Here is a 13490-nt window from a genome sequence, read left to right as displayed (position 1 = left end):
CATGTTAGTCATGTGATCATTTATTGTGAGAATAATGATGTATACATCAATTACATGCAATTTTCTCTATTTTATGACTAGTGCAGGTCCACACACGTCCGTACATCAATAGATATGCGTCCAACAATTTTGCTCTGCTAGGCTTACATGACGAGTGTGTGCACTGCTAAACAACATGAGTAACCATATATGCATGCATACCATGGCAAATCACTTAATTAAACCTCCTGTATATATAATATTCTCATTGAAAAGACGATTAATTTAAGAAATTATCCGCATGTCACTCTTTTAATTTAGATCATGATACTAATAGTACTGTCCAAACACACTTAAAAGGTACGTACACAAATGAAGTGAGATTAAACCACCTTAATTAATATATCCATATATAGCATAGGGGCGAGCTGCTTAATTATGTATATATGCTAGTGAGATTAATTAAATTGCAACTAGCTTCTTCACGTTTATGGGAAATGTGTATTGTAAAGGACCATAGAGAATGTAATCCACAAATATGCGATGAGATGCCTCAGTAGGATGGGTTCTATCCCAGAACAGATGGTTGCTTCTGTTGGAGCAATAGCTTGCAAATGGCAGGCAAGGAGCATCTGCATTCAGCGGCCCAAGACCACAGCAAGCACCCTTCACCTCAACAAATCCTGAATCACATACATATTAATTGCATTAATTAATAGATTCAATATCCCAAGAAATTTGAGAACTCCTACATTGTTTTCTCCACCAGATAATTTGTCATGTTATATTGTCAAACTGTCATTTAAATCGATTATTTGACTATATAACATGTGAAACTCTTTGACGATGATTACTGGAATTTTATATTGATTTATGCACATGAAGGAAAATATTATATGGTATTACCATAAGCGGTTGGTTTCTGAATGAAGTTGTGCATGAGGCTGTAACCATCAAAGTAGGAGTAGTTTATGCCTTTGAGCTCCGATTTCATATTCTTCAACATTGACTTGAGAAGTGCATTGTACTTAACTGACAATTGATTCAAGTCTGCATTGCATTCTTGATCTGTTCTCTCATTCCTCACTGATGGGGTGCATCCGATAACCCCAACCCCAACAATCACAAACTTACGTGCACCATAATCATATAAACGCTGCATGCCAAATTAAACATGCATGAATTAACTTTCAAAAATATATCCAAAAAAAATTTAATACTTTGTTTTATTTTGTTACCTTGAGTTGTCGTTTTAGTGTGAGGACCATGTTGTTCACATACTGCTGTGGTGTGGTCTTAGTGTCAGACAAGCCAAAGTATGCGTAGATGTCATTGCTTCCAATGATAATTGTGAAGAGAGATTTTGAGAGATGAGTTTGTGCCTTTGAGGTACCTAGCCCTTGCACAATCTCGTTATGCACTGCTAGATAGTAGTCTACTTGTTTTGCCAAGGATATTGACTGGGGCTGAAACAATGTAATTAACAAGCAGAAGAAAACTAGCTTAATTTATTGTTAGTGTGCATATATATATAGCTTTCTTTTTGAGAGCAATGCATATCAGACTGAAAATGTGAAAGGACAAATTATTTGTGTTTGCACTAACAAATGTTTGGTTTATGTCGTTGAAGATTGTAGCAGCTCCAGACGCAAAGTTAACACCATTTAGGAACCGGGTATAGTAGCTCTTCTTCAACTTAGAAGCCATAGAGAGATATGGTGGTATGGTTGGTAATCCCATTTTCTCAGCTGCCCAAAATTCAAAATCGGTCAAATATTAATTAGTATGATAATCAAGCATACTTTAATATATATGCATCCATTGACCATTAATACGTACTAATAAATGAAAATGTTCTCTCACACCTACACATAAGTATTTTATGTTGTTCGACTATACTGTATAAAAGAACATTACTCTACTAATAAAATTATATATAACTCATAAACTAAATCCTACAAATACGTTTTGATATCTTTGTGAAAATTGGATGTTGTCTACTTGTCTTGCTCTTGGTGCTGCAGATTCATATCAAGGTGCAAGATACAGCTGTTAAGTTGCTACATTGGGGAAATGACGTTGCACAATGTTACTCATTAATCTTTATTATCTCTATGGGACTTGAAGGACCTCAATTTTTTTTTTTTGGGGTGACACTCTATTTCCAATGTTTGAGTAGCTTTGACTGATCTTCCTATATATATATATGGATTAGTAGGTCTAAAATTGCCAGGTGTTGTTAATTAAATTCTGTCTTTAACGCTACTCCTTACTTATTTATTCATTTACCTTTGTCTATTATTTCTTTCGTTGAAAAAAAAAATAGCTTTGCCTACGTACACTGATACACACATGTAGGAAGCCCGGCCCTGACATACAACAACCAATTAAGCACGTACAAACTATATATAGAAGTTTTGTACCAAAAAACAAAAAAAAAAAACTACACATATATAGAAGTTAATTTGGTTAAGTTAGAAACATATTAATTAACAAGGAAGTAAATATTTAAATTCTCCTACAACTAAGAAGGACCAAAATACAAAACCTAAAATTAGACCTTCTGTCTCTGGTTATTTGCTATTAATATTGTATTTATGTCTAAAACAGAACATCGGTCGTTTAAGAATTTAAAATGATAATTAAATGAAAAATAGAAAATATAATTAGTAGAGGATTGGAACTCTGAAGATGGCACTTCTTACCAAGAAGATCTGCAGCATTCTTGCCATTACAAAATCTACCAGTTGGTATTTTGGTAGGAAAGTCGACTCCATTGTGAGGAAAATTTGCTTTGACATATGAAAACTTGAGGTAATTGTTGTTGCCCACATCTACTAGGGAATCCCCAAAAACGTACATGCCTGGAACCACGCCACCCTCTGCCAATCTCAGCATTATCCCTCTAAAGCTGGAGGAAGGAGAGAAGATGAAGATGAAGAAACTCAGAAGGAAAAAATTGGAAGCCATTGTAGGAGCACAAGAAGCTATCTCGCTCTCTCTCTTTTAGAGTGCTTGTCTCTACAGACGCACAGGCACACAGCCTTCACTACACACTGTGTAAGGCGGTGAGGGGTTTGGTCTTGCTACTACATAAAGAGCATCGCTTAATGAGGTAGTGTACATTTTTTTGGTACGAAAAGACAATCTTGGGCTCCACTCACTAGTATAGGCGGTACGTACTCCATCTTAATAAATTGCATATGAAGTTGTTAGGAATTTTAAGTCTCATTGATTTAGAGACCTACTAATAGAGCTTGCTTTTACAGTCTTTGAGATCAGCATTGACCTTTTCTTTCTTTTTTTCTCTGCTTTGGTCTCATTATCTCTATAGTTATATAAGATGATGAGGTTCAACCAAATGTTGGCCCACCCAACAAATGAAGTGATAGGTTTGCAAAATTTTTAAGGAGAGATTTTTTTTGTTTTTTATAGGTACTATACATAACTCTTAGGGATTCCAAATTTGATTTTTTATTGACTGAATTTTGATAGAATTTTTTTAATACAAATAAAGATTAATCGTATTTCAATTATGAGATTGTGACACGGTGACACTTTTTCTACAGCACTTCAATAAGGCTTCAGTGATGTCGGGTACTGATAGATATAGTAGCAACCAACAATTAATTAGTTTCCAAAATATCCCAACTGCTTGCATAATTGGAGCTAACCACAAACATTATTGCAAATCCTATTCAACAAATTAAGCCTATTAATTAGATGCAAGATATATAGAAACATGAAAACTATGTATATGACGAAAATAATACAGCAATAACCTGGGCTGCCCTACATTCCTTAAACCCTTCAATCACAAAATTGAAGCCAAGATTTAAGAAATTTTTATAGAGTAAAGTACTACAATCTTATATATAAACCCAAATACAATAGACATGACAAAATTGTAAAAGTGGCGCACCTCTTATATAAGAAAGTGGCATATATATAGAGGCATCTATCAGTGACCTTAAACATGAAGTAGCTTCTTCACATTCATTGGGGATGTGAATTGTGAAGAACCATGAACCATATAATCCACAATGATGCGATGGACTGCCTCTGTAGGATGTGTTCTATCCCAGAAGACATGGTTGCTTCTGTTGGTGCAATAGCTTGAAATTGGCAGACAAGGAACATCTGCGTTAAGGTGCCCAAGCCCACAACAAGCTTCTTTAACCTCAGCAAATCCTGAAATCAAATACCGAACTTTTCATCTTAATCATATGAGATATATATATATATAGAGGGCCCTTCCAATAAGGGATCCCTCATTTAGTGTTAAATGAGGGATCACCTTGTGGGGCCCACACGAGTCGTTTTGTGTTAATCTGAACCGTCCATTTTTTACATCTCCATTGATAGATCATCCCTGCAAAAAATCAGCCAAATCAGAAATCGTTTACCCATTTGTTTAAGCGGTCAAAGTTTAAAACAAATGGACGAACAACAAATTCCTCTATAAACACCTAAACTTTGACCGCTTAATCGAACGAGTAAACGATTTCTGATTTGGCTGATTTTTTGCAGGGATGATCTATCAATGGAGATGTAAAAAATGAACGGTTCGAATTAACACAAAACGACTCGTGTGGGCCCCACAAGGTGATCTCTCATTTAACACTAAATGAGGGATCCCTTATTGGGAGGGCCCTCTATATATATATATATATAGATAATTACACGGTTGGTCCACTTATTATTTCATAATTTTCGTATTGGTCCACAATTTTTTAAAGTGCCAAATGAGAATTCATTCCGTCAAAATATCACAAACGGGTGTTAAGTTTTGTCACGTGAGACACACATAGAGGAGCAAATTGGTGATTTCATATCCCCTCCTCTCCCTTTTGCACTTCCATGTACTCCCCCACGTGACCCAAATTGACATCCATTTAGGGTATACATTTTGATGGAATAGACTAAGTTGGTAAACTTCAATTAATATATTCGTGGATTGATTTGGCACTTAAAAAAATTTGTAGACCAACACAAGAATTATGAAATAATAAGTAGACTAAACGTGAAATTATCTATATATAGATGATAATTGACGCTTTCTTTATATTAAGCTAAAAAGGAAAAGACATGGAAAATCAATAAAACGAATAATGGGTTTTTTGAACCAATTAATTGAGGATCGATAGTGCACTTGGAACCATTCAGGCATCAAATTGTGGAAAAATTATGGTAATGGTTTGGGATTTGACTCATTTATTGTAATGATAATTCTTAATGAAAATGATGATGGTTCTACTCATAAAATGATTTTTCGGAATGGGTTGATCCTAACAATATTGTAAAGTAAGGAATATATATATATATATAGGCTCCTTCTATTGAGGTATACCTCAACTTATTTATGTTGAGGTATACCCTATTAGGGCCCACACGAGTCGTTTTGTGTCGATCCGAACCGTTCGCAAAAATCATCTTCATTGATAGATCATCTTTGCAAAAAATTAGCCAAATCGGAAATCATTTGCCTATGTAACTTTGGTCGAATAAATGGACCAATCAAATATTTTCGATCAAACCGTCCATTTGTTTTATCAAAGTTAGATATGCAAATGATTTCCGATTTGACTAATTTTTTACAATGATGATCTATCAATGAAGATGATCCTTGCGAACGGTTCGGATCGATACAAAGCGACTCGTGTGGGGCCCAACAAGGTCATACCTCAACATAAATAAGTTGAGGTATACCTCAATAGAAATGATCACTCGTTCACTATAGAGCGGAGAATTTTTCACTTACCACAGAGCGGGGAATTCAGTGATCAAAACAGTCCATTTTTTAGGTCCATCTTTAATTAAGGGTCGTCCTTGTAAAAAATTAGTCAAATTGATAATTGTTTGGTCCTCCAAATTTTGCAGACAAATTTTGTCAGATATATAAGGTTGAAATGATGTTGACAGTAATACATTTGCTAAATAATTTCCAATTTGACTGATTTTTCGCAAGGTTGATTTTTGAATAATACTCTAGCATATGAATGGATTCAATTATTGAAATTCGTTGCTGGGTGGTTAGGTGAGCGGAGAATTCTCTGCTCTATGATAAACGAGTGATCATTAATAAGAAGAGGGAATTACATAATTAATGGGTAATGGATGAAGTGATCATTATATGGTGAGCAAGTGATCATTAATTATATGTTTGTATATCCGAATTGATGAATTGTAAGAAGAGGGAATTACATAATTAATAAGTCTTGTACCATAAGCAGCTGGTTTGGTAATGAGGCTCTGAAGGACACTGTAACCATCAAAGTAGGAGTAGTGCATGTCCTGCTTGAACGTTGATTTCATATGCTTGAGCACTGATCCAAGAGCTTCATTGTATTTAACAGCCAAGTGGTTCATCCCTTTATTACATTTTTCATATCTATCATTCACCCTCACCTCTGGGATGCATCCAATTGCCCCAACCCCGACAATCACAAACTTACGAGCATAATAATTGTACAAACGCTGTAAAATAACGTCGTTTTGAATATAAGCACAGATCAACATAAAAAACATACGTAGAGAATCTTGTTTTGAAAATATATAAAACTCGTTTAGATGAGATTTACATGTACATCACTGGCAAACAAATGGAAATTATTTAAATGCATGAGGCTATTGTAATTAAACAACAACCCAAGCTGGCTTTGTTATCTAGTTAGTTAATGCTTCGTTAATTACCTTCATTTGTCCTTGTAGTGTCTTAGCCATCAAGTTCACATACTGCATTGGGGTGATTTTAGAGTTGAGATTGGAGGATGCAAAGTAGTTAAAGAGATCATTGCCTCCAATTACAACGAGGCAAAAATAGATTTTGAGAGGAGCTTATGTGCATTGGATGATCCTAGATGTTTTGTCATTTCTCCATGCACTCTTGAAAAACAGTCTATTTGCTCTGTCAAAGATATTGACTGGTCCTGAATGAAGCACATGAGAGAGAAGAAGTAATAAAATAGTTTAAGTTAATGCTAGAAAAATCACAATTTAGGCCACATTAGTTAATCATATGAGATAGTAGTCAATGCTTTAATTAACGGACTATAATGTATTAAATACACATCAACTGTCAAATTATGTAGTTGTTATAGTATTACTCAAAAAATTAACCCGTTTGTTGGAATCAAAATGCAAGGGAATTCAAATTCAATTCAATAAATTAGAAAAGTAAAAAAAAATACTTGCTATAGGGTGTGATTGAAATCATATTCTTTGTGTAATTAATTGACTTACAACAATTTGATCTGTAGTTTCATTTAAGATTCCAGCACCTCCAGAAGCAAAGTTGACACCAGCCTCCATCTTGGCATCGTAGTCACGCTTGGACAGGGAGAAATATGGTGCTGGACTCTCTACTCCAACTTTCTCAGCTGCATGCCCAAGAGTCCATCACATTAATCATATCAAAATCAAAATAACCATTAATTGTAATGAAAAACAAACCAAACCACATTATTCATGCATTTCCACAAACTGAATTAACAAGATCTCCCTTTACTAAAGTACTATAATTTGGAGTATAGTTCAGAGACCATTACTATAATTAACTCATGCAATATTTTTTATTCATAGAAAAAAAATATATATATATATATATATATGAGATTGTGGGCATGCACAAAACCGCACCATTTTATGCATTCTTCTTACTCTCAAAATTATTGGGTCAACCTTGTTTGTTAGTCATATATGGTTGATAGTGTGTCTCAAAAAATTAAGCTGTCAAGCAATGGGCTAATAATATAGTCTCAACCTGCATGTGGAGAGTAAACATATAGTAATAGACAGAAACATATAAAATTGGAACAATGGAGGATTCCTCTTACAAATAAGGCTATGATACCATATTAGACAATCACTATACCCCAAAAGTTTAAGATCTCAACGAATGGCCTAACAATATTTTTCTCATCAATAAAACTATCAGATACTTCTCAACATGTAATTAATTAAGCACAATATATATGCATGTATGATGATTTGGGAATTGGGAATGGACTGACCAAGAAAATCAGCAGCATTTTTGCCATTAGAAAACCTGCCACTCTGCCAGTTGGGTTTTGGGAGGGAAAGTCGATGCCATGGTGAAAAAATTTGGCTTTGGAAAGGGACAAAAGAAGGTGATTGTTGTTGCCCACATCCACCAGGGAGTCTCCAAATACGTATATGGCCGGAGCCCCATGAGCTTCTGATGACCAACTCAACCAACCAAACATCACCAAAAGAGAGCTGAAGAGGAACAAGAGACCCCCCCTCCCACGCTCAACATCATCAATGTGATCACCCATTAATTCTGAATTTCCTAAAATTAAGAGTGTAATTAGAATTAATATCCCTCTCTTAATAACTCTCCAAGTAGTGCTTAGTAGTACTGTAGTAGTATGTCATATGGGCAGTGAAGGGTCACTGACTTTTATATGTAGATAGTTAGATTTATACCGATCGAGGGTGTTTTTTTACTGTGTGTGAAGGGTGAGATTGCGAGGACAAGTTCACAAAATGACCATTCAGTAATTCCCATATGGCAGGCCCTCATCAGACTCATTTTTAATGTTTTCCAACAGTCTCCTCTGGTTTTGATTAATTAAATTAGTTGGTAACTTGGTGATGCTGAGGGAAAAGATTAAACAAAACAAAGGAATTAGAAAGGTAAAAATACTTGCAAGCTTTGTTTATTAATTACTTTTAGTTAATTAATAAAGGTGATGTCGGATTGACGACGCTCCCATCTCAGTAGTCTAGCCAAGCTACAAAGCTTTTGACCAAGTTCATTGACTGCAACTTCAGTGAACAGACTGATAGAACAGGTAGAAAAGTAAATCCACAATTAGCTCTAAGAAAGCAATTTTAGAAATGATAACAATGCTCCTTTATTCAGAAAAAACATGAAGAGATCGACGAGATGATTGATCTCACACAATATTTACATTACAAGTTATTTACACAGAAAACCCTGAACCCCTTAATCTCAAGATGATTGCCTGACTGTGTGCATGAGAGAGAGACAGACCGAGGTCTTTGACTTGGACTAACACATACAGTTCCTTCTACTGGTGCATTAAGTTGTCACCGCAGAGCATTCACAAAAGCCGTCAATGCCGCAACATCCCTCTTCTCTGAAGGGTACTTGATGGGCTTTGATGAGTGTTTGGGGAAGAAGAGTATTGTTGGAAAGCTTGCCAACTGCAGCTCTTACTGTGCATATGCCTTCTGTTCCCCATCAGCCCTGAACTTACCCACCTTTACTCCTGTCCCTGCCAGATTCTCTGCTAATTCAACATATGATCCTTCCATTGCCTGCAAAAATTCCAGAAAAAGAAGCAAGTTAGACACAATCAGAATCAGCATACTTTAATAATATAAGTAGTATTCACCTGACAGAACCGGCACCACGGTGCATAAAGCACAACAAGCCAAGGCTCTCTTCGGTTTTCCAATCTTGCCAGGTTCTGTATCCCGGTCCTACTCAAGGACACCAAGTTCTGGCTGTTAAAGATGTCTGGGACATTGGCACTCCCATTAGTTGTTGAAATCCCATTTCCATTGCCATTGAGTTGTGGCACCTCTTGTTTGATATTTCCTTTATGGAGGCCGCACTCCTTTGCCTTAGAGTCCTCCCACCACCATCTTCCCTCCCTTTCATGCTGCCCCGGCAGCACTGGCCTTGTGCATGGCTCACACCCGATTGAAATGTAGCCTTGTGAGTGCAGAGAATTGACAGGAACATTCATGACTTGGAGGAAGTTCCATATCTCATGACCTTCCACATTGGCAACAGGATTCCACTTTACCAAGCTGCCAATTCCACCATCAATTCCTTCAAAGGATGGGTCCAACTGAACAACCGGAATTTCAGCCCTTGTCCCGGGAGACTGATCTTTTCTCTGCCCAGTGACCCAGGCACGCAGACCCTTAAGGGCCCGCCTCAAAGGCCTAACCTTCCTTACTCTGCAGCACTCCTGGTGGCCATCCTCGTAAAATGAGAACAGTCCTTTGTTGCGCACCAGTGCTTGAACTTCCACGGCATCAGGGAATGTGTATTCAATGTGAATGCCATAGTGCTTCTCAACAGTGTCAAAAAACTGGTACGTCTCTGGGTTTAGCCTCCCGGTATCCAGGCTAAATACCGTGAAGGGCCGACCAGTTAGTTTGGCATACTCAATCAAGGCAACATCCTCAGCTCCACTGCACGAACAAACATTAACCAATTTTAAGTTTGGTCATTCTAAATGACAGACTATAAAGTCTTGTAACCTGTACTCCAGCATTAAAATTGAAATTTGTTTATTTCATTAATCAAGTGATGATCAATTCCTCTATTAGCTACAAACATCTGGAGAGGGGGGATTTGAACTTTAAATCTCCTCTTTAAAACAATAATTGTTAAGTACATGTCATTAGGTTCCATACAACACTCTCTAAAATAACAAAGCATTATCTTAGTTACTACTACTAAATGGTGAATTTACAGTGATGATCATTTTAGTTTGTCAAAAACTTAAGATAGAAAGCCAAATGAACAGACACCTGAATGCAATGGCAATGTCATTTCCAAATCTGTCAAGAGCCTTCTCCATAATTTCAAGTGGGGAAGCATTTTCCATCTCTTTGGCCAGTTTTTCATAATCTTCTGGTACCATGTTCTTGTCCACCTCTGCGAGAATACCAATAATCAAAGGCTAAATCCTTCCATGTCCTCACTCATCATTGAAAAAAAGACTAATTTCAAGCTTCCCACAATGACATGGCAGTAAGCACATATATGATATACCTGGAGCAACCACTTTTGCAGCATGTAGAACAACTGATTTGCCTCTTTTTGGTTCTGCACAAATGGGTTTTACCAATGAGGGTCTCTGGCAAGAGGCCCCAGCTGTTGATGTGAACAAGGATTGATCCAATGGACTCACAGACGAGATTAATGGAGCTGCAGGGATTGAAATAACAATTGAAGCATAAAATGCATTAGATCCCATTCAATGAAACAAATTAAAGAATCTACAAAATTGATATTCAATTTCAAATATTCTTATATTCATTCCAAGTAATTGGTATCACATTTTATATTGTATCCAAGAAATACTACCGTTATTATTACCTCATTATAAGCACCAACCTAACTCAATTTTTATAACCAAAAAGTGGAGGACATCAAAGTGAGCTCAGAGGCAAATCATACAGACCCTCATACATTCCAAACAACAATAAAAAAGAAAATAAATTTAATTAAAATAGTAAAATAAAAGAGAGAGGAAGGAGGGTAACAGTTTACCTTTGGACTCATGTGAAGAGAGCGAAGCGCGAAGCAAAGAAGGGGGAAGAAGGAGACGAAGCTACGAAGGTCATATTCCTGTTCTTAATTTATTAATTTATTAGTAAAGAAAAGAATACTTCGTTTAATTGATCATCAACGGATACGGGTAGATCGTACTGTGAGAGGGATTAATGTTATTTTGTTTTAGGATGTGTAGACACATGTATTAGTTCTTTAGACTTTTAATTAGAAAAATTAAGAACTTTAATTTTTTCAATTTTGTCAATTAAAATTATTTCGTTAATTTAAATATTTTTTATTTAAAATATTGACTTAATTAACTAAAATTTAGCGAGAAATAAAAGAGAAAAAAATAATGCATGAGGAAAAAATAATAAAATCTAAATGGAAAGGATCATTTTACCTTTAAAAATTTGGATGAAAAATGTGTAAATTAATGAAAGAATCTTAATAGGCAAAATTGAAAAAATCAAAGTCCTTAATTTTTTAAATTACAAGCCTAGAAAGTAAATTAATACAAGTGTAATAATCCGGAAAGTAAAATAATATTAATCCCTACTATGAGATTTGCTGTAGAATTTTTTTTTTGAATTTTGGATTATATGAGTTGTGTAAGCTGAAGCAATATGAGTCATATGACTCATTATTTGCTCGGAAAACTGAGACTAATATCCCCAAAATTAAAATCATGACCTGTCCGTCTTTTCTAAACCTTGCCGCTCTGGTTTGTTCGTCTGATGACTCTGATAGCATGAGACCTTGCGTGGGCCCCAATTACGTGACTAGCCCCTATGAATCGCTGTATGCATGAGTGGTATCTTTCTATGGACGTAAGACAAATTGAATGATACGGTCTCTAAGCAAGCAAGAAAGAGAATTAATAGAGTATATAATATAAATAATAAAATATTACTAATGTATCTAGTTTAAGCCCTTAAGGACTACAATTTTCAACTGCATGTGCTTATTTCTACAAATTTAAAAAATATAAATTTATGAATATTCCTCATTCAAAAAAGAAATATATTTTTAATTAATTTCATTTTTACTTATACATATTACAACCATACAAAAATAAGTAAGAAACAGTTCAACCCAAGACACTCCTTATATTTTCACCAAAAAAGACACCTTTTATATATAGAGTGGAGACTCTACTTCTTTGGCCTTTGCTTTTTTTGACTTTTTATAGTAACAATGTGTCCTTCTAAGTGATTATTAGTGTTTTCGAAAAAAACAAAATTATTATTAATAATTTAATGTGTGATAAAAAAAAGTCACAAAAGATTAAGTAAATTTAACGTGCGCACCGTAACAATACACTATGGGCCCGTTTGTTTCACCTTCTTAACAGGGATTGGCTTAGTTAAGACTCTAAGCCCATATTTGGTGAGAGTGGGATTAAAAAAAGAGGGGCTTAGTGAATCTCCTCTAACTTAAATGAACCTTCTTAGATGGGCTTAGTGAAACCCATGAAAAAGTGGAGGATTAGCTAAGAACCTCCTTGGCTTGTACTAGCTAAGACGCACCCCACCCGATTGCATCCATCCCCAGCCCGTCCTTCGCTCCTCCCCCCCATCCCAGCACATCCCCACCCCACCCCCCTAACCCCATCGCACCCCCCCACCCAGCCCCTCAGTCGCACTCCGCCCACCCAGCTCCGACCTCATTGCACGCTCCACCCAGCTCGTACTCCGCCAGACGCACCCAGACGCACTCTGCCCAGCTCGTACTCCGCCAGACGCACTCCGCCCACCCAGCCCCTCAGACGCACCCATTAGGGCTCCACAACTATTTAGCAGCAGCTGTGGAAGTCATGTTGGAAGCCCGGTGCTGCTGCTGCTGCTGAATGAGTCTGAATCTGGACGACGTCGTCCTATCGAGACTAGCAGAGACCATGGCCATGGGTGTGTCAGGTCTTGAGGGTTTTGGAAGATGCGGTTGCTGTTGGTGATGGGGTTTAGGGCCTCCTCCTCCGTTCTCTTTCAAAGGCTTGAGAGGACGCTGTTTCCTCACATCCGGCGGGAGAGGGGTTTCTGAGCTTTGGGCGGTGGGCCTGTTCTCGTCGGAGGAGGAGCAGCGCAAGGGCTCCAAGTACTCCAAGTGCCTCCGCCGCCGATTCACAGAGGAAGACCGCTGCTTCGGCGGAATTTCCGGGGTCGTGGTCGGGGTTGGAATTGGAGTTGAAAAGGCGTGGTGTTGATGTTTAGGAAGAGGCGATTGCGAT

General features: G+C 36.9%; 1 protein-coding gene and 2 pseudogenes across 2 annotated transcripts; all 3 read right to left on the bottom strand.

Annotated features, from left to right (window-relative positions):
• Positions 1 to 281: 281 nt before the first annotated feature.
• LOC147298320 (GDSL esterase/lipase At5g55050-like) lies at positions 282 to 3024 on the bottom strand. The gene is made up of 5 exons (XM_086251721.1): positions 2685 to 3024; positions 1585 to 1727; positions 1218 to 1445; positions 886 to 1135; positions 282 to 662 (listed from the first exon to the last, which is right to left on the bottom strand). The coding sequence occupies exons 1-5, from the start codon at positions 2947 to 2949 to the stop codon at positions 442 to 444; spliced, it is 1107 nt and encodes a 368-aa protein (XP_086107847.1). The 5' UTR covers positions 2950 to 3024; the 3' UTR covers positions 282 to 441.
• An 841-nt stretch (positions 3025 to 3865) lies between these two features.
• Positions 3866 to 13490, bottom strand: part of LOC147298318 (GDSL esterase/lipase At5g55050-like) — a 36960-nt pseudogene continuing 27335 nt past the window's right edge.
• Positions 8794 to 11334, bottom strand: LOC147298319 (5'-adenylylsulfate reductase 3, chloroplastic-like; annotated as a pseudogene). Its single transcript, XR_015123463.1, has 5 exons — positions 11261 to 11334; positions 10760 to 10915; positions 10516 to 10642; positions 9363 to 10173; positions 8794 to 9285 (listed from the first exon to the last, which is right to left on the bottom strand). The product of XR_015123463.1 is annotated as a 5'-adenylylsulfate reductase 3, chloroplastic-like (transcript).

This window comes from Dryas octopetala, chromosome 1, assembly GCF_963921425.1.
Source record: "Dryas octopetala chromosome 1, drDryOcto1.1, whole genome shotgun sequence".
Taxonomy (NCBI): domain Eukaryota; kingdom Viridiplantae; phylum Streptophyta; class Magnoliopsida; order Rosales; family Rosaceae; genus Dryas; species Dryas octopetala.
Note: the sequence above shows the minus strand (reverse complement) of the source record. Positions and strands in the feature narration are given on the sequence as shown.